The sequence below is a fragment of the Clinocottus analis genome, unplaced genomic scaffold, assembly GCF_023055335.1.
Source record: "Clinocottus analis isolate CAN_PGR_092001 unplaced genomic scaffold, fCliAna1.0.p SCAF_11, whole genome shotgun sequence".
In the NCBI taxonomy this organism is placed as follows: domain Eukaryota; kingdom Metazoa; phylum Chordata; class Actinopteri; order Perciformes; family Cottidae; genus Clinocottus; species Clinocottus analis.
Window position 1 is genome coordinate 1,164,987 of NW_027175832.1, and position 19,301 is coordinate 1,184,287.

General features: G+C 44.6%; 1 protein-coding gene across 1 annotated transcript in view; it reads left to right on the forward strand.

Moving 5' to 3' along the window:
* Positions 1-14,279, forward strand: part of wu:fb63a08 (zonadhesin) — a 38,068-nt gene extending 23,789 nt beyond the window's left edge. Inside the window, exons 2-27 of the mRNA XM_068600016.1 lie at positions 2,484-2,707; positions 2,809-2,860; positions 3,422-3,819; positions 4,063-4,630; positions 4,770-4,966; positions 5,061-5,444; positions 5,738-6,030; positions 6,897-7,162; positions 7,798-7,866; positions 7,977-8,114; positions 8,206-8,462; positions 8,589-8,673; positions 8,813-8,884; positions 9,101-9,235; positions 9,348-9,604; positions 9,715-9,799; positions 9,877-10,053; positions 10,158-10,295; positions 10,769-11,025; positions 11,117-11,201; positions 11,329-11,883; positions 12,030-12,238; positions 12,383-12,539; positions 12,631-13,001; positions 13,884-14,013; positions 14,137-14,279. Coding sequence (XP_068456117.1) covers positions 2,484-2,707; positions 2,809-2,860; positions 3,422-3,819; positions 4,063-4,630; positions 4,770-4,966; positions 5,061-5,444; positions 5,738-6,030; positions 6,897-7,162; positions 7,798-7,866; positions 7,977-8,114; positions 8,206-8,462; positions 8,589-8,673; positions 8,813-8,884; positions 9,101-9,235; positions 9,348-9,604; positions 9,715-9,799; positions 9,877-10,053; positions 10,158-10,295; positions 10,769-11,025; positions 11,117-11,201; positions 11,329-11,883; positions 12,030-12,238; positions 12,383-12,539; positions 12,631-13,001; positions 13,884-14,013; positions 14,137-14,279 — 5,702 coding nt within the window. The remainder of the gene's footprint in view (positions 1-2,483; positions 2,708-2,808; positions 2,861-3,421; positions 3,820-4,062; positions 4,631-4,769; positions 4,967-5,060; positions 5,445-5,737; positions 6,031-6,896; positions 7,163-7,797; positions 7,867-7,976; positions 8,115-8,205; positions 8,463-8,588; positions 8,674-8,812; positions 8,885-9,100; positions 9,236-9,347; positions 9,605-9,714; positions 9,800-9,876; positions 10,054-10,157; positions 10,296-10,768; positions 11,026-11,116; positions 11,202-11,328; positions 11,884-12,029; positions 12,239-12,382; positions 12,540-12,630; positions 13,002-13,883; positions 14,014-14,136) is intronic.
* Positions 14,280-19,301: the final 5,022 nt, after the last annotated feature.

A 19,301-nucleotide genomic window follows, 5' to 3' on the forward strand; every position in this document is an offset into this window, starting at 1 on the left:
CTACTGTTTTAAATTATTATCAAAAGATAATTCACAGGAAGAAAAAGGGAAGAACCTAAAGGAGAGCGACGGAGGAGGATCAATAGATGATGTCGTGTGATCAGAATGAAGAACCTAAGCAACAGAGTTACATCACACACCTTCAACACGCTGAGATAAAAGCTGGATTATCTGTTCTGGGATCCGCTTTATAGATTACCGCTGGAGATAAGATTGTGACTGCACTGCTGTCTTCTTGCTATACTCTGGATGTGCAGTAACATTTCTTCACTGATCCCTAACAATGAGCCTACTGTACGGGTTGCACAGCGTTTAAGAGCCCTGCTGTTTGTTTTGGGCCGCCCTCTCTATTAACGCATACTTCCAGGCTTCAGGAATGCCTCAATATTGGATTAGACAACTCCTCCCACACAAAGTGACTTTCTTATCACTCGTCCTCTGGCTGTCGGTACAGCGCTGCTATCCGGAGCCGACGCTTCTTCAAGCTTGTTTTTTTACGGCTGTATTATCAGGTGGCGTTGCTCGCAGGCCTCTTTCTGTACTTCAGAGGCGATGGATTGCATAAGATGACACTCTCGCTCTCAGCGGCCATCTTTTGTCTTTTCTACGTGTGTGATGCTTAACTTTGATTTGGTCGCGTCATCCTTTCACTGCGTGATGATCAAAAACCTTTTAACGTGTTCAAAGCGATGCCCTGTTTGTTTTTTTATTCTTTCCTATGTGTATGTTTTCCTGTACTCTGGGTGGGTGGAGCAGTGGGAATGTTGTATGTTTGTATGTGTAAAACTATTTTTTTAAAGGATAGAAAACAATGGAAGTTCCAGTTGAAATGCATTTTTGCTGTTATGTGTCTATCGAAATTAAAAAATAAATAATAATAAAAACATGTTCAAAGCCAAATGTTTAGCAATGAAGTTGTGATTTATCATGACTTTTCATCATTCATCCAAACTTTAACAGTAAATATGGAATATTGCAGTTTTGAGGAAGCAATTCCCTCACAGGTCTTGTTCTGTCCCTCATAAATATGAACCCTGACCTCGCCTATCACTATTTTCTGTAACTGTGTCAGCAGCTCGATGCCACACAGACAGAGGAAGTCCAACCCCTTTCTGACTTCCAGTTAGCCCGTCCTCGTCCTCCACCCACTGCTGAGCTTTACCTGTGCAGGTCGGGGGTGGAGTGGGCCATTAATGCTTAAAAACACACCTTGTGTTGAGAGAAGGACTCAATAGGACTCACACCTCTGTGAGCCAGCGTTTAAACCGTCACATCAGCCGAGGCTCCGTCCTTCCTGCTCATCTTTCATTCCTCAGCCTCATCAGACGGTGGAGAGCAGCTGAGACGCTGCCGCTGAAGCACCGGCCATGACCGCGAGCGTTCCCACAAAGCTCCTGGTCACAGTGACGCTCCTGTTTGTCGCCCAGACGGGGACTCGCTGCAGGTGGGTGAGAAGATAATCTCAACTGTAATTAATGATAATGATGATTTCAACTGTCACATTTTAGCCGATGTGTCATCATGTGCAAAGATAATTGGATTTTTTTTGTGTTAGAGTTTTGTTTTCAGGTCAAACACATATTGTATTAATCATTGGCAAATAAATATATAAAATAAATCATTGTTTTTCTATTTCAGAGCTGAAATTGACTTGTCATTAGTTACTTTACCAGATTGGAGGACCGATTCAGGTATGAAGTTTTACAGCGACTCAGACTTTTCCAGAACCACTACACATTCTTGAACACTGATATGTACAACCAGGGCACACAAAGAGACACAGATTACATAATGCACTATATCTGACCCCTTGTTTTCCTTCCATAGAGTATGTTACACAGTGTTTCTACGACACACACAACCACCTGGTCTGTGATTGGAAACAACAAACAGGTAGAGGCGACGACTGCAGAACAAAAGCACTTGATTCAATCAATTAAATCTAATGAGAAAATGTTTTATTCAAGATGTTAAAGATAGCTTTCAGTTCAGAGAGTTCGCTTCCACGCGGAGAGATAACTTCACCGTAGTAAACTTCATGTGTTCCTCTCCTTGGAGGAGGAATCCAGTTCTGTTTTAATCTGCAGGCGGGCTTTCCACGTATCACACGCTGATCGGAGGCAGGCTAATAATCTTTTATAGTCGGCTGCGCTCCCAGGGGCAATCGAAGTGGAGGGCCTGCACTTAAGGCTCAATTTTAGTACAAAACACTTTAAACGGCAATTTTGCTTTTTACGATGATTGCAGCGCAGCAGATGTGCTTCTGGTTTTATTGCGATAACAAAGACATGGGCATGGTTTGCTATTTCTGATGTGATTAAAATTATGATTCGACATAAAAGCTCATTTCTAACCTGAGTAGTTAAAAAATATACTTCACCGTTTATATTGTGTGGTTTAAAAGAGACGTGAAGTGGTCGTTGTCATTGGATTTGTACCGAAAATGTGAGTTTGGTCATTTTCTCCTTGTCTTTTCCATGCAGTGGACGGCCTGTTGACTGTTTTAGAGAGCGGGCCGCTGGGGCTGGAGGGCGAGGCCTGTCTGGAGCTGTGGTACTCGTCCCCGGCTGAAACTAATGGTTCTGGTCTGCGAGCGCTGCTGAAGAGCAGCGTCGGTCTGATGGAAATCTGGACCTCTCCTGCCCTCCACACGGACGCTTGGAGACAAGCGTTTGTTCCCTTGAACGTCATCGAACCGGGGAGTCAGGTAGAAAAGGCAGCAACCACGTATATCTATAATTAAACTGCATCGGGAAATTAAAATAAAACATCGTCTGTATTGAAATAAACAATCTGCTTTCGCTTCAGGTCATAATCGAAGCCGCGTCCGTGGAGGGACGGCTCACCTTCAACCGGATGGGTATCAGGAGAGGCTCATGTGGTAAATATTATTTCTGCATCTAAAATTAAAAACCGCGACTTCGTATTCATTCAATTCAATATCACTTAATGCAAAAGATCATATTTCACAAAACCCCTTTTTAAAGATCTCTAAAATTGAAAAGGATTTCACTTTTTGTGTCAGTAGAGGACAAGGCAGTAATAATTAATTAATAATAAGTAATAGGTTGATCAGCTGAGGAAATAGCTCATACAGTATTCACACTTTCCCTTACTCTTATTATTATCATTATTGATTGTTTTATCCCTTTATTTTTTATTTTACTTGCTTCCTTACTTATTTACTGCTTCTTTACTATTTACTTATTACTTGCTTGTTTTTATCCAAATTGTTATACGTTCACTTGTGTAGTTAAATGTTCTTTGTTGTTGCTGCTGTTGTTGTCTGCACCTTCCACCAGAACAAATTCCTCGTTTGTACTAACTTACTCGGCAATTAAACGTTTCTGATTCGGATGTGACTCATCGGTGGTTCCTAGCCAATGCAAAGTGATTGTTTACTGGGTCGCATCCCCCACAGGACCCCAGTGTGAGTCCGACACAGAGTTATGGACGGACGAGTCCAGCCGCTGCCTCTGTGCCGGAGGCCAGCTCTCTTGCTTCCCCTCTCAGTGCCCTCAGGGACAAACCTGCGGTGCTCAGGTGGGGAGATCCAGCGGGGTTTCGGCCTCTGGGACCTGCACCATCCACAGCCACACGGACTGCAGCACCTTTGACGGCGAGGTGTTCCGCTTCATGGTGCCCTGCACCTACACGCTGGCCAAGACCTGCTCGCCCTCCGAGGCCGTGCCCACGTTCAGCGTGGAAGTGGTGAACGAGCAGAACTGGAACTCGTCTCTGCCGACTGTTCGGCAGGTCGTTGTGCAAATGGGGAACTTCAGAGTGTCGCTGCTGAAAGGGCAGACACACCGGATCGTGGTGAGTCACTCTGAAAGGACATAGAGATGTTGTGCGGCACCTTGCTTTTATGACGCATGCTCCTGATAAACTGAGTTTATTGTAAAGTGCAGAGTTAAGTGCCAGAATGTCCTGGACTTATCTGCCTTATCAATACCCGAAGATATTTGTAAATGCTGCTTTTTGTACAAACGGTCATATACTGTAAGTCTATACTGCTGATAACAGCTGATTGGGATGCCTAAAACTGATACTGCTCTCCAGGTTAATGGGGTCTGGAAGAAGCTTCCATTGAAACTCGGCAATGGCACCGTCAGCATCAAGAGCAACCCGGCTGCTGTGGAACTGGGAAGCAGTTTTGGTCTTTCGGTCTCGTACGATAACGCTGGTGCCGTCCACGTCGCGCTGCCGCCCGCTTACTCTGACAAAGTCTGCGGCTTGTGCGGAAACTATAACCACGTCAGGAAGGACGACTTCAGAAAGCCGGATGGAACAACTGCCCAAGACGCCACAGCTTTGGCTAAGAGCTGGCAGGCGGGTCCGGCCACCTCGTCCTCCTGTGAAACCATTCTCGTACCTCATCAGTGTGACCCACAGGAGATGGCTGCGTATTCCAGTGAGCTGTACTGTGGAGGCCTCCTCTCCAGCGACGGGCCCTTTGCCGAGTGCCTTTCAGTTCTGGGGGCACAGAGCTACTTCAGAGGATGTATGGTTGACATGTGCTCTTCCCACGGTGACCCAGCGGTACTATGTGAGGCCCTGCAGGTGTACGCTGACATCTGCCAACAGGCTGGAGTCTCCATACCCACATGGAGGAACTCTACAGTCTGCCGTATGTTGCTTTATTGCTTCCTACTTTCATTTATTCACCCCATAATATTAAAACATGGAAAACTAACTAATGTAATAATACAATTACAGTTAAGTTCATGCCCTCTGATATTTCCACTGTCCTCTTGCACTCCTCTCAGCCCTGCAGTGTGGTGAGAACAGCCATTATTACTCATGTGCCGATGGCTGTCCCGAGGTTTGCTCCAGTCTGGATATCGTCGGCTCTTGTGGAAGCTGTGAGGAAAGATGCGAGTGTGACTCCGGCCTAAAGCTCAGTGGGGGAAAGTGTGTTCCAGCGGAGGACTGTGGGTGCTGGTATAATGGAAAGCACTATGAGGTAAGTGAGTTCGATGAGCAGATAACTCATTTGCATGCACCTCTTCACTTCCATAGAGCTAAAATGTATTCACAAAACTCCCTTTTGCCTGCAGAAAGGAGCAACATTCTTGGAGGGAGAGTGTGAGCAAATGTGTCAGTGCATGGGCGGTAATGACATACAATGCATCACAATGCAATGTGCAGACAAGGAGGTTTGCAAGGTCAAGGATGGAGTGAAAGGCTGCTTCCCTTTCAAACCCGCCACCTGCAGCGTGTACGGTGATCCGCACTACATCACCTTCGACGGCATGGCGTACGACTTTCAAGGGGGCTGCAGCTACACGCTGACGACCACGTGCGGGAAAGAAAGCTCAGTCCAGTTCACTGTGATTGGACACAACACACACCCCGCCCTCCAGAACTTCACCCGCTCCAAGCTCGAAGCTGTGGCGCTTCAAGTTGAGGATCTCTACCTCACCCTGTATCAGAGCGGAGAGGTCCATGTAAGCATGAACACTCCTTGCATTTACAATACAGATTAAACCGCCCAGACTCTTTTATAGCATGAGAATCAGAGGCTGATGTGCAAATGCATTCCGGTTTATACAAATTAGTCACCTGAAAGTGGGCTGTTTATTGGATTTGGCGGGTTATCGTTTTGTATTATCTCCTGTAATTAATTAATGACTGTGGCTAATGACTTTAGTATCAGAACACTCATGTTTATAGGGGTCAGTTAATACTTTGCGTTGAGTAACTTGTTTGTTATCTGGGATTGTCCTCTATTCAGGTGAATAACAGCGCTGTCCGACTCCCCTTTTCCACCCACGGACCATATGGCTCAGTGTGGGTCAACCTGAAGAAAACCTATATTGTCTTGGAAACCACCTTTGGCCTCAGAATGACAATAGATGCACAGAACAGACTCTTCCTGCAGGTGGACGAGCGCTACAAGTATGAACTGTGTGGACTGTGTGGCACCTACTCTGAACGCCAGGACGATGACTTTGTAACACCAGGAGGAGACAACACAACTGGGCCATTTGAGTTTGGTGACAGCTGGAAGGTGCCAGGCAATAATGAGTAAGCTATTCTACTATAAAGCCTATCTGCACATGTTGTTGCACAAATGAAACTAATTGTTTGGACATTACAATACCTGTACAGCAGCGCCGGGCCGTGGATTCGGTACCTACGGAAGCTGATTAGCTTAACAGCTAATCGCGGCGCGCGAAAGAACTTCAGTTTTAAAGTTAACCAGAGTTCTTTTGAGTGTGTGCTGACACACTGACCAATCACAGCGCATGTTACTGGTCACGCGGACCCAGTGACGAATCACAACGTACATAATGCTAGCAGACATTACCGCTAGCTCGCTGGCCGTTAGCATGTTGTTTAACGCTCTACTCTAACATAGAGAAACAAAAGGTGAAATCTGATGGATGAGCTCTTCGTAAGCAGCTGTGAGGCCGTGCTGCTGTCCTGAGATGAGGAACAGACGAGACATGAGATCGTGCAATGACAAAATAAGCTAATAGGGAGAAATAAAGGCTTAGCTGGCCCTGACGGCTCGCCACTGCTATACAGTTTATTCTATGTTTACAGTAGCTGACAAAATAATGTTGTTGTTTTTTGCCACACTAGCAGCAAACTATGGCCACTGTAACACACTAAACTAAGAGGCTGACTATGAAAAACATTGTACCTATTAAACATCAGCATGTTAGCATTATCATTGTGAGTATGTTAGCAGACTGATGCATTTAGCACAGCCTGGTAAACCCAACGTTTATTTTAATTCATGCATTAAATCCCGTTGATCAATAAATAATTACTTTACATTAATGCATTACTCTGAATGACTAAACCATTTTCTTTCTCATTCTGAAGCGGAACAATACATGCAAATGTCTGCATGTTTATTTAATTGTCTAAACGTTTTCCTCCAGGTGTATTTCCCATCCAAATGATCCCAGATTATGTGATTATGATGAGGAGAACGAGGCCTACAATGAGTGTTACACTCTACTCGGGGACGCCTTCAAACCCTGCCATGAACTCATTCACCCAAACATCTTCCTCAATAGTTGTGTATACGACTACTGTGACACCCGCGGTGACCAACACACCCTGTGTGAATCTCTTAAGTCCTATGCAGCAGCATGCCAGGTTGCAGGAGTGGAGCTGCCCCACTGGCAGACAAACACAGCCTGCGGTGAGTGTTGGAGTCAGACATGAGGATGAGGATGAATGTGTGGTTTTAGGAGCATATCTTTTTGGCACTATGGGTCGTTACATCTATTTTATATTGCTGTGAAAACATCCAGTTTCTCATCATAGAGTACATTTGAACACCTCATGATGGCGTTATAATTTAGCTAAATACTTTGAAATTGCAAGCTTCATGTCTTTTTCACTCGCACTGAAGAACTTCCAAAGCGACGGCATCTTGTGTGTGTGTGTGTGTGTAACTGTCATTACTCTGCACAGTTGTCTACTAACATCAAACTATCGAATCAGCTGAGAACCGTTTCAATTGATCAATCAACTGTAGCTGCTGTTTTTTACTGTTTGGGTTATGACCATTGCATCAACAAACAAGGCGACTGCCTCGAGCCGGCCTGAGCAATCATATTTATGTTTCTGTGATTCATCGTAGAAGCAGTTTTTTTTCCGGTCAAAGTTATTTTTGTCGGTTTTGTCCCCAGATATAAGCAAAGTTGTAGAAGGTATATGGTTATCTGAGGGTAAATATATCCTGGGTGCCAACAAGGCAAGGTGGTGAACTCATTTTATTTTTTTGTTTGTTTGTTCGTTTGGCTTTTCGTTTTGTCGTTGTCCCCATTTCAGCTGACCCCCAAACCACTGCAACTGTTCCAACACATCCAACTTCTACCTCTCCAACAACCAGTCAGACTCGTAAGGGCGTTCAGGGTTGGAAAAGGTTTATCCAGCGGTTTGTATCATCAGAGGCATAATACAGCTCATAAGACTTATCATTTTTATTGTGTTTATGTGATTTTTCGTAGTCTGTCCCATAAACTGTGACTTTGAAAACAATTTGTGTGGGTGGGAGCAAATCGTACAGGACAGTTTTGATTGGAAAAGACTTTCAGGACCCACCCCATCAAGCTCCACTGGACCCAACCACGACCACACCACTGGAGGTAAACCCAATGTCAGGACACACAATCACACATGTTGTGTTGTTGCATTTCTTCAGTCATGTTCAATGTGCTACTTTTCGACTTTCTCCAGCTGGTTTCTACATGTATATTGATGGCAGTAGTGTTACGCATGGAGATTCAGCTCGTTTGTGGAGCTCAATGTGCCATTTCGATGGCCCGCTCTGCCTGCACTTCTGGTACCACATGTATGGTTCAGCCACAGCCATGGCCCTCAATATGTACCTTCTCAAAGACAAGAAAGCTACCAAGCTCTGGGTCATGATGAACAACCAGGGACCACAATGGCATCTAGGACTCGTTGACATTAGAGTGGATGGTCCATTCCAAGTAAGTCTGCCACCATATAGAGATATATATATATATATATATATATATATATATATAATATATGAGCATAAAAGATGATATTATTATACACAATGAAACTTTATACTTCACCGCTAACTCTTTTAGATCATTATTGAGGGAATTCGAGGTTCTAATGCTCTATCAGATGTGGCCATTGATGACATTTCCATCCACTTTGGCTCATGCTCAGGTACATTCACCTTTATCTAAAATGGAGAACAAAACATTATACATTTCACTGATGATATAATATAATCCATAGGTGCAGTAGATTATGATGATAACAGATATCCCGTGGTTTAAACCTCATTAATAATGGCGTCCTTTAGGTAGCTTACCTGGCCTGATTACTGGAACTAAGCCTAGTTTCACGACTGTGGATGTCCTCCCTCCGCTGCAGAGTAAGTGCACAGGAAGCAATTTTTTATGGGCCACTTGTTGCTCCATCAGAAAGCTGAAGTGTGGTTACAGATTAACATTAATGTCCAGTGACTAATGGTAATGAATTATTTATAATGGTAAATGTGGTTAAAGATTGTCCACATTTTTAGGAAGTTGCATAACAGCCTCAACATTTAGTTAATGTTAATTGTTTCTGCAAATATTTTTCCTTACAGTCTGCAATATGGACTGTAGCTTTGACAGCAACCTTTGCAGCTGGAATCAGATGGTGACAGATGCTTTTGACTGGACATGGCAAAGCGGTTCCACCCCAACGCTGATGACTGGGCCGTCTGCTGGCCACACTGGTGGTAATATACTCTTTCTCTATGTAATAATATAAATGGTGACAAATCATTTGCAGCAGTGGAGAAATTTTAAAGTACATCAACAATGTTGTAACATTTCATTCCTGTTTTCTAGACGGTCACTACCTTTACATTGAGGCCAGCAATGTGACACATGGAAACACGGCTCGCCTCATCAGCGCTGAGTGTTCTGCCTCTGGACCCAAGTGTCTGCAGTTCTGGTACCACATGTACGGCTCAGCAGACACGATGGGCCTCCATGTCTATCTGCTCCAGGACAGATTAGCCGATGCTGTTTGGTGGAAGAGAAATGACCAAGGCAATGTGTGGCAACTAGCTCAGGTGGACATCAGAACCACCGGGGCTTTCCAGGTTGGACACCTTCCACCAGACACTGATGACTAGATGATGTCACTGATGTTGAAATGGTAAAATATTTACTTTAAGAAAGATCTTAACAAGTATTTACCCCCTAACTTCAGATCATTTTTGAGGGCCGTAGAGGCTCCAACGAAGAGTCCGATGTGGCAATAGATGATGTAAAGCTTTACCACGGCCAATGCTCTGGTAAGTACCACTAAGCCTGTGTAGCTTGATAGTATTTCAAATATGTGCAGGTATTAAACTTGTTTGAACTGTTGCAGATGAGAGTGGTGTTGTGACAAGTCCTCCTGAAACATCTGCAGAGCCTCCTGTTAACATGACAGCTCAGCCCCCTGCAGCAGATATCACCACGCCTCCAACAGTGGAAGCACAAACCAACTACATTGATGGGGGAAATGTTACTGAAGCTCTAGAAAACAGACCACCACCACACTCAGGTACACTGCTAATTCCACATTAGCACTTTTTGGACCTCCATAGATATTTCTGCATCCATTTTTTTGCGATTTCCAGTAATCTAATATCTGACTTTCGTTCCCAGTATGTCAACTCAACTGCAATTTTGAAGAAGATCTATGTCAGTGGAATCAACTTCTTACTGATGTTTTTGACTGGACGAGACATAGTGGCTCCACTCCGACTATGATGACCGGGCCTTCTTCAGATCACACCACGGGAGGTAATTAAAGACACAACAAATAAAGAGGCCCAGCAAAGCTGGTGCAGAACTTTCACCACACATTTAACTAGCAACTGGTTGTAGTTCTTGCTTGTCAAACCAGAATGCCAGACTCTCTGACCTGATGTCTTTAATCAAGATAATATATGTATTTTAGGATCTGCCAGTAAAGTTGCTTATGCATGAAGTGATAAAGACATTTGTATTGTCAACATTTAGCAACCAGTTTCAGCTGCACGATGACATGCCGTGAACTTATAACAGGGTTTCCACCTGAATTGTTTTTCTCTGAGAATTGAATTGTCACTAAAATGCAAATGCTGGTCCACCTTAAAAGGTCAGCACAAGCTGAAGTTGTCATGAGGCCCCCGGCTTGTAATACACTGGAGGAAACCTTGTGTAACATTATCTAATAAAACTTGAAAAATGCTGTGGAGTACTTTAACTTACCTACCTCTTATGTCCTTCACCAGTTGGACACTATCTTTACATCGAGGCCAACAGTGTGTCACATGGAGACACGGCTCGCCTCATCAGCGCCGAGTGTTCTGACTCTGGACCTCGGTGTCTGCAGTTCTGGTACCACATGTACGGCTCAGCCGACACATTGGGCCTGCATGTCTACTTGTTCCAGAACAGAAAGGCCAACGCTGTTTGGTGGAAGAGAAATGACCAAGGAAATATGTGGCAACTGGCTCAGGTGGACTTGACAACATCTGGAATATTCCAGGTGAAATGTTTCTCCCAACGCGTCAAATGCAAACATGATTATTAAAACATGCATAAGTAAATTAGTCAGTAACATTTCTACTTTATTTTAGATCATATTTGAGGGCCGAAGAGGTTCCAACGATCAGTCCGATGTTGCCATTGATGATGTGTCCCTTCATTATGGCCACTGCACAGGTAACTGTCCTCCTACTGACATTCAATTGAGTTCACACATATCATAACTGAAATATGACTGACTGGATTTTGAAATGTAGTCAGAGACCTAAACCAACAACCCTTGTTCTCACAACCTTTGATCTAGCTGCAACAGTGGGTCCAACGTTTCCTCCTCCAAACAACTCAACTTCATTAAAACCACAGACAACACTGACAACTGCCTTTTCAACAAGCAACACAAATCCTGACCTCCAAACAACAAGACCGCAACCACCAATACCAACAAGTAGACCCCAAACCACAGCTACGCCTTACCCACCGACAACAGCGCACGCAGGACTTGAAACGACAAAGAAACCAGAACCTGCAATGACAGAAGGACCAGAGCAACCAGCTACATCTACTGATGGACCTCAAACCACAGCCGGTCGTGAGCCTACAGCCGGATCACGACCACCAACAACAGTTGGACCACAACCTTCAACTGAAATTCAGCCAGAGCCACAAACCACACCACAACGCCCAACCACAGCTCAACCACAACCCACCACAGTTAAACCACAACCAACCACAGTTAAACCACAACCCACCACAGTTAAACCACAACCAACCACAACAGCTGGACCACACCCTCCAACAACCAATAGACCTCGGCCTACAACTACAGCCGAAACACAACCTCCGACTTCATATTCAACAAGTAAGTTAGATGTTTTTATTTCTCTAAATAAATCATGGAGTGGGTTTCCTATAGTGTACCTTCCACCTCATGTGTTAAATTCCAGTGGCAAAGACACAATGAACGTATGAATAATCACACACTGTACTTCCACTCTGCCTCTCTAGCTCCCTCTTGCCCAGAGAAGAGTCATTACACCGCTTGTGTTCCTCCATGCAGTCCAACCTGCACGCACCTGAATGGCCAACCGGGTTGCAGCAGCAATAGCGGTTGTGAGCAGGGTTGTGTATGTGATGAAGGCTTTGTGTATAAGTCGAGGGCGTGTGTGCCTATCCGACAATGTGGATGTGTGGACGGGAATGGCACAGGACACCACGTGAGTGTCAAAATGACTCTTCATCATTGTTGTGAAATACTTGGCTCTACTTTCTGAAGGTCTGATAATTATCGCCAAAAAATGATGCATGTGGACATTGACGTCGTCGCAGTACGATGACTCTCTCTCTCCCTTTCTTGTCAGTTCAATGAAGTGTGGTACACCAATCACTGCAGTCAGAAATGTGAATGTAAGAAAGACCGTGGTGTGGGCAAGATTGACTGCAATGACAAAGATGAGTGCGATGGAAACGCTGTCTGCCTCCAAAATGTTGAGGGAGATTATTACTGCCAGTCTACAGGTGCTGTAAATCTCAACATTTGACTCTTGTGTTAGCCGTGTTGTATTGTGTTCACTCGTTCATGGATTGCTGTACGCTTGCTGCTCCACAGACTTCAGTGAGTGCACCATCAGGAGAGACCCCGAGTTCAGAACATTTGATAAACTGAAGCATGAGTTTAACGGTAAGCACTCGTACGTGCTGGTCCGGACCAACAACTTGCCAAATTACCTTCCACAAGTTTACGTCGAGGGCATCAACGACGACGACGACGACGACAGCCACGGCGACAGCAGCAGTGAAGAACACCACAGCCACAGTGAGAGCGATGAAGACGATGATGAATACGATGACGATGATGATGATGATGCTCGCAGACATCATCACAACAGCGACGAGCATGAGCAACACTATCGATTACAAGCGCTTAAGATCAGAGTGTACGGTCACACTGTGGTGTTCAAGAAAAACCGCCGGCTGATCGTGAGTATGAATTTTAACACCTCGCCTCCATCTCATCTTCCCGAGGTTTCTTCTCAGCTGACATATTTTGTTCATGGGGTAACATCCTCATATGCCGTCCTCCCACAGAGGGAAATAACCAGCGCTCCTTCTCACTTTGTCTGTGAGGCGTTACGACAACAGTGAGGCGGATGATGTGCGCTAAATTATGCTCCGTCATGTTCATTTCCATATCGGCACTTCACTCATGTTTCTGTGGTGTGAGAGCGAGCAAACAAAAAAGAGAGAGTGTGTAAAAAAAGTTGCAATATTGACAGATTTGTCTAAAGAGTCGGATGCAGTCTGAGCCATTTTAATTTAAGAAGTGGAAAGAAACCAAGAGCAGAAGAACACCGGTACTCTTCACCAAGCAGCAGCTTTAGCATATTCATTGCTGTGACAGCATATTTTTTTAATGTTTCATACAATTCTGAACTCGGCATGAATGCTTATAATATATTTGACAATAATAGCAAATTTAAGTACCATGTAAGTTAATAATAAGTCTGACGAAGGTTTGACAGCTTGTGTTGACTTAATGAGAGGAGCGTGTTGAAAAGTAATGACCGACTCCTTCTAATTCATCCTGACAAAGACCGTCTGCTTCTGTCAACCTCCTGCACGAGAGGAGAAGTTAAGGTCAGTAAGATTTATCTTGTCTGGACCACGAATGTCTGTAAGTGCATGAGAATCTATTCAATAGTTCAGTGTGAGCAGAGCAGCCGTCTTGCAACACGCTGGTAGCGTGTTAACTTTAAATGTGTTTTGAGAATCCCTGCACACACTCCTAGAAGAACCAGATCAGACAAGTTGACTTAAATATGATCCACGTCATTGAGACGTTCCCCTTCTGTCTCTCTCCAGGTGGACGGGAGGGAAACCAACACGCCGGCCTCCCCGACCGCCGGTCTGAGCATCCGGGAGCGTTCCTCTCGCCTCTACCTGGAGACTGACTTTGGCCTCTCGGTGGAGTTTGATGGTCACAACACAGCTGGTAACTCACAATTCACTGTTTTCCTGGGATGTGTATCCTAAAATCTCCATTCATCATTGAAGCCCGTGCCGAGGAGAGTTACTCCCTGAGCTGAGTGACAGTGTATTGTTGTTGTTTCCACAGAGATCATCCTCCCACACTTATACAAAAGGAAGGTGGGGGGTCTGTGTGGGAACTTTGACGGCCACAGACGGAACGACTGGATGAAGCCGGACGGCACCAGAGCCAGACGCCTCGAAGAGTTCGGCGAGAGCTGGAGAGTGTGAATATCAGACGATGTGAGGATGAAACATGGCATAAGCTTCACTAACGCAGTTCACAAGATGCCAGACAGAGTTCATGCTGATTGATTCTTTTTATTAGACGACATGTTCTCCCAAAACTAAGCTGCAACTTAACATCTGCAACTTTCTGGAGCCTGTAGCCGTAGCATCCAGAGTTACAATACATAACTAGCATTCCTTACATCGGTCAGAAAGAAGTCAAATGTTCATGAAGTGCTTATTCAGGATGTTATTGAACTCTGCGACAATATATCAGAGTACTGTTTGTGTCATTGCCGTGCAAACTGCTGAGCATATGCTTCATAAAACATTATGATTTTGCTTCACTACACAGGATTATTTATCGCTATCCCTTAAGGATAAATGCTGGAAAGACACTGAATGTGCAATAAATGATTATACTACATATTGCTTGCAGTTGGTCACACTGTGGATTTAAATGTGCATTGGTGAAGGTTTTCTATTGAATCTTAATTTTTCTAATAAACATGCAGTGTGGCTTCATTTGTGTTTTCATTCATTTAATCATTTCAATCTCATGTGTAGCTACTAAAATGAATTAAAAAACTCCTGCTGGATCAGGTCATTGTCCCTCGGTGCTTCATTTAGTTTTCAGCCAACACGAGAACTCAGCTAAACTACTAATTATGTTCTTATAAATAAAGGTTTTATGAACCCTAATGATTTGGTAAGGTCTTGATCAGTTTAAGTGACGCAATGACAAAAGACTTGCTGTGGAGAAAATGTTTTAAATTACACACTTTTCCCAAAATACAACAGAAGACAAAGTTCATAAACAAATATTATTCTTTGGAAGATATATATATATATATATATATATATATATATATATATATATATATATATATATATATATATATATATATATATATATATATATATATATATATATATATTCTTGAATACAGCTTTCATCACTGCCAAATGGATCCAGTGCAACAGAAAGCAGTGCAGCCTCTGCACCAGCAGGTGGCAGCAGAACAGCATCAGCAGATGAACAGATAAGTCTGACAGCAGAAAGCTTCTGCTCATAAAGATCTTCTTTAATAAAGCTTTTACAGAAACTATCACTTGCTGAAATACATTTATTCTTGCAGCTGTGAATGCTTTGTTCTTCTCAGAGTCAATAATCCTCAGTTATGTTGCTGCAGCACCTCTGCCTGCTCAATAACAGCCCGTGCAGTTTGCTGTACAGCTCTACCAGTGTCACATTTTCACCAACAGGTGGCGCCACACACACAGAGTCCCACCACAGGACCACCATCACCTCAGGTACTGTCAACCAAAGAGATATTTGTGTAACCCAATTATAAAGTGAATAGTTTGAAAGGTAATATGTGTTTTCTTTGGCGGCTCTCTCTCATGTTAGAGGTGAAAACACTTTAAAAAGTCTCTGTTGTGACGTGTTTTAAGTTGTTTCATGGCTCAAGCCCCTGTGAGGAAACAGCTTCCTGAAGATGAGACAACCCCTTCTGATGAAGGTCCTATTTGTATGTATTTATTCTGCTGAATTATTATTTACAGAGCATTTTATCGTCTTTGTGTGCAGACTTTTGATCTGTTGAGGCATGCAGGTTTGGACCAGATTCAGAGTATAATTCATATGCAGCTTCTAACCAACAGCAGCTCTGTAACGTGAGGTCTGTGCTGTCAGCATATCATGACTAAAGCAGCTACATTTATGCGGTTTTCACTGTCATATTGTTTTACTTACATCACGTGCTGCCAATGTGTGATTTACAATATTGCGAGTCTTGTGCACGAAAGTGTAATTAAGTCTTGACTGCAGTGGTTTTAGTGGCTGAATCACAAATTGCATTGCTGTTAATAAAAGTGTCGCACAAAGGCCGTGATGCAAGAGCTTCTCACAAAATTATAAGAACCTCATTTATTCCTCCAACCAGAGGCAATGAAATGTGTAAAATGTAGAAAATAAAGAAGAACAACATTGAAATATCGTTTCCATTGTTCCTTCAGTATCTTGTTTAATGATAAACTGATGCTTGAATTCAAATACAATAACTAAAATGTGTCCTACGGGGCTGCCAGTGGATGTGCACAGTGGCCACAGACTGAGAATAAAACTGTTTGTTGAACAATGTAAATGTTCCCACTTGGAGCTCCACAGTATTCAGTCAGATTTCAGTGTTTTGAGAAGCCAAAAGCTTCAAGGCGTCGTTGTTTGGCTGCTTGATCCCCACGTGGTGACCTCAGCACTTCAAGGGGAGGATGAGACAAAGATTTAATTATGAGGGAAGAAGAAGGAACAGGTCCGCATGGCCTCGGGGACCGGCGCAACCTCTGGGAGCGGATAGTTCAAATTAGAGCAGCGTTGTCAGTCCGGACCCGCGTTTGACTCCGGATGTTTTAATTCAATCTTCCTCTCTTTCCTCTCGCTGATGCCCGCTGTACCTGTCTCTGCTCCACCTGAAGCGTCCTGCCCTGCGTGTCCTCCTGCATGCTAACGTGGGCGATGTGTGGCGCAAATCAGAAGCGTGTGTTCCCTGTAAGCGCCTCTGCGCGATCCCGCAGCGCAATTGAAGTTAATTCTGCAGACTGAGTGAGTCTCGGGTTCACGTTTCGCCGCAGCTTTGCAAACTAGATCACGCGGGGTCACCGGGAGGTTGCTGTTGGCCCGTCGCTGCGCGTCCAGTCCCCCAAAGATCAGTTACAACGTATAATGGCAAAGGAATGTGGCTCCGTCCCGCTGCTGCATGGGGCCTTTCAGCTCCAATTAGAGCCAATTTGAGAGAGTGAGATGTCATTTTAATCAGGAACATTGTTTGCATGCGTGTATATTTTGCCTGCACGTATCTTTGTGCTCGTTGGTGCTGCACAAATTCAACATCTCCAAGTGAAATGATGCTTAGAAGTGTATTCTGCTTTGCTATTCTGCCATTTCTGTGAAAAAGGACTGCTGTGATCCTGTCATTTCCCCACGGAGGGACTAATAAAGGACTGTGTTATCTTATCCTATTCAATATAAGTGTATACATTCAGTCTTAACATAAATGCTTGCAAAGGCATTACACATAACGCACACAGCTCTAATCAACTCTTTCAGTATATGTTTAGTTATGTTAAACTGAATTTCAGAGAATGGAAAATACACACACACACACACACACACACACGTGCACACACGGTGTCCATGTTGTCCACACCATCCGTCTGCCGGGTCGTCCCTGGCTCCCTGCGGTGTGTGCATGTCCGTGGTGATATTGATCCTGATTGGGCCTCACAGGAGGAGATTCCGGCCTGCCGTTGACCCACACGTCTCCGTGTTTCCACCCTTCCCTCAGATCATCAGAGGCAGCCGTCTCCTCCTCCTGCCTGCGCTTGTGCTTGCGTGAGATTTCTGATTGTCAGATGGAAGGGGGAGAGGGAGGAAAATGAACTTACTACAGGTTTTTTCGCGAAATCAATAGCAGGTCTTGCCTGAGTAGTCGGCACTGACGTTTTTCTGGCTTGGTGACTGTCAAAACATCCCCCCGTCCGTACGTTCCTGCCCTCCCTCCTCCTGCTCAGAAAGCCTGTGGCTCACAAGCTGCTCTCCTCTTCAAAGTAAAACTGGTCCACCATGCGGCCTGTGTTGAATTTTTGTGTACTTATGAACTCCTCGCAGGGGTCCTTGTGCTCCTCGTCGCTGCCTAAGCACTTGAGGAGCGTCATGGCGAGGAAGGAGTAGAAGATCATGACGATCAGGATGTAAAAGTAGGCGTTGTCGTAAGTCGCCCTGGAGCTCGAGACGGCGGCCGCCGGGTCGGCGATGGACACGGATGTTGTTGTGTTGATCTGCCGTTCATCGACGTCCTGACCGCTGACCTCCAGGATCTGACGGCATCCGCTGAGAAGAGACAGCAGGAGGGTCCGCTTCATGGGCTTCATATCAAAAATGAAAAAGACTTACAGTGGAGAATTGTGTCAGAATAAAAGTGAACATCGGACAGAAAAAGGCAGCGGGGCGACTGAGAAAGGACGACAGATGGAAAGTGTGAAGGGCAACCACTCAGCACTTTAGGAAAGGCACGCTGTGAGTCATCCACCCACTCGTCACGAGGCCTGATAAGGCGTCAGAGATAAAGCCCGCTCACCACCACGACCTCCTTTTGAGGAGGAAGTCCACAGAATTGCTTGTTAAATGTATCTGAGTCAGTCATATGTGATGTGAACACAAGTCTCCCGGCACATTCGGGCTCTACGTAGTTTCTAAAGCTTCCTTTTCACTCTATTTCTTCCGATCCCGTCCTCTTTGTACTCCTTCCTTCACTTTCAATTTGGGGTCTTGGAAGCGGCGGAGACGCTTGGATTGTTGTCAGCTCCGGTCAAGTAGTCTCCTCATTTCAAAGAGTGTTGGGGTCAGAGGTTAAGTTGTCTCCAGTGTGTTGCTGCTTGACTGACACTCCGCACCAAAGCAACCCCTTTGGCTTCTTCACTCATTGTGTCTTACAAGTTGAGCACTTGTGTTTTTAAAGTTTGTAGAGAGGAAAGAAAACAGTGAAATGCGATCGTATCTGTTGACTGCGTTGGACACTAAACAAATATGCAAACACACAAATAAATGCACACAAAAAAAATACTCAAAAAAGCACTAAAACACAAATGCAGTCAGCGTGTTCTCATGCACGCAGACGTTTCTGCGTATTGCATGCATGGCATGGACAGCTGCATACCTGATCCCGAGACCTCCACAAGGAAAGAAAGGAGAAGAAAAAGCACAAGGGAGTGATAAAATAGAAATGCAGCGGTGATATCTGTAACCTTTTGAGGAGTCGGCCAACTGGGTGAGCAGTGTGTTCGTGTGTGTGTGTGTGTGTGTGTGTGTGTGTGTGCGGCGAGAGCAACAACCTCTGCAACCGGCAGCATGTCAGTGACGGATGTCCTGGTGCGACTGTGCTCAGATAATTTACTGCCGCTCTGCTTTAGTCATTACGGGGTGTGAAGGAGCCCCCAGGGAGCAGGAATTTGTCCAAAAGGAGTGTT